Source organism: Trichechus manatus, unplaced genomic scaffold, assembly GCF_000243295.1.
Source record: "Trichechus manatus latirostris isolate Lorelei unplaced genomic scaffold, TriManLat1.0 scaffold00026, whole genome shotgun sequence".
Taxonomy (NCBI): Eukaryota; Metazoa; Chordata; class Mammalia; order Sirenia; family Trichechidae; genus Trichechus; species Trichechus manatus.
In genome coordinates this window covers 2267613-2268955 of record NW_004443962.1, presented here as the reverse complement: position 1 = coordinate 2268955, position 1343 = coordinate 2267613, and the positions used below count along the sequence as shown (strand labels likewise).

The following is a 1343-nucleotide window of genomic DNA, read 5'->3' as shown; positions in this document are numbered from 1 at the left end:
ATTTTATAGATGAGGAAACAGAGGCAGAGAAAGGTTAACCAAGCAGCCCAAGGATCACTAGCTATTGAGTCGCAGAGCCCAGATATGTGGATAACAAAAACGGCTTCTTTATTTAAGGTACCTTCTTACGAGTCCTAGTCTAATCTTCTGGCAGGAGCCTAACTAAGGAAATGATTATTTAAGTAGAACAGCCCTCCAGAAAATCAATAAATGAAATATTTTATCCTTCTAACATTTTCCTGATAGAATCTCCAACCACAGTTTTCACATTTAAGCAAATTTTGCTGTTTTTTTTAAAATGCTATCTTTGGCAGAAGAACCAATACTCTCAACCCAACACCAACTACTAAAATTTTAAAACAGTGGAGTATAAAGGCTAGAAAGACAGACAGTGGCTGTGAAGGTAATAAGCCCTCAAACTCACAGCTCCTAGTCCCTTCAGATAATGCTTCTTACCCATTTAATTAAATTAGATCCTAACCTCTACTGCTTTATTAGGAAGTTGTTTATCAGTCCACTGTTTAAGCTTGATATCCACTGTAGTATTAAACGTCCCTGAATTCATGGTCTGGGCAGCTGGAAGATAGATGTTTTCAATCACGTGAGTTGATACTCTTTCCCACAAAGATTGCTGAAGGATTTCCTCCCTAAAATTTAAAATAAATAAATTTAAGAACACTGAAAATTGAAATACGTTGTTAAGTTTTGAAAAACAATTTTTACTGAAGTATAATTAAAATAAACTGCACATACTTCAGGTGTATATAAATTGCTAAGGTTTCATATACATATACATACACACCTGCACATCACCACAATCAAGATAATGAGCACAGCCATCACATATGAAAGTTGTAACCACTGGATCTGTTTTCGTTTGCGACAGATTAGTTTGCATTTTCTAGAATGTTATATAAATGCAATCATACAGTCTGTCTTCTTTCACTCAGCTTAATTACTCTGATGTACATTCACGTGTCTGTGTATATCAATATTTCACTTGTTTTTATTGATAAGTAAGTAGTATCCCACTATATGAATCTGTTTATCCATTCACCTGCTGATGGACATTTGGGCTGTTTCCAGTTTTTGGCTCTTACAAATAACACTCCTACGAACATTCACGTACAAGTCTTGTATGGATATATGCTTGCAGTTTCCCTGAGTAAATACCTAGGAGTGGAAAGGCTAGATCATATGGCAGGTCCACGCTTCACTTTTTAAGATACCGCCAAACTGCTGTCCAAAATGGTTCTAGCATTTTACATCCCAACCAGCAGTATATGAGAATTCTAGATCCTTCACATCCTTGCCAGCACTTGGAACGGTCAGTCACTTTAAAT

At 36.2% G+C, this 1343-nt stretch overlaps 1 protein-coding gene across 1 annotated transcript in view; it reads right to left on the bottom strand.

The window, feature by feature from the left end:
* The window catches only part of OPA1 (OPA1 mitochondrial dynamin like GTPase), a 97260-nt gene that overhangs the window by 38625 nt on the left and 57292 nt on the right, over nt 1–1343 (bottom strand). The window contains 1 exon segment of the mRNA XM_023728674.1: nt 478–647. Within this exon segment, the coding sequence (XP_023584442.1) occupies nt 478–647 (170 nt within the window).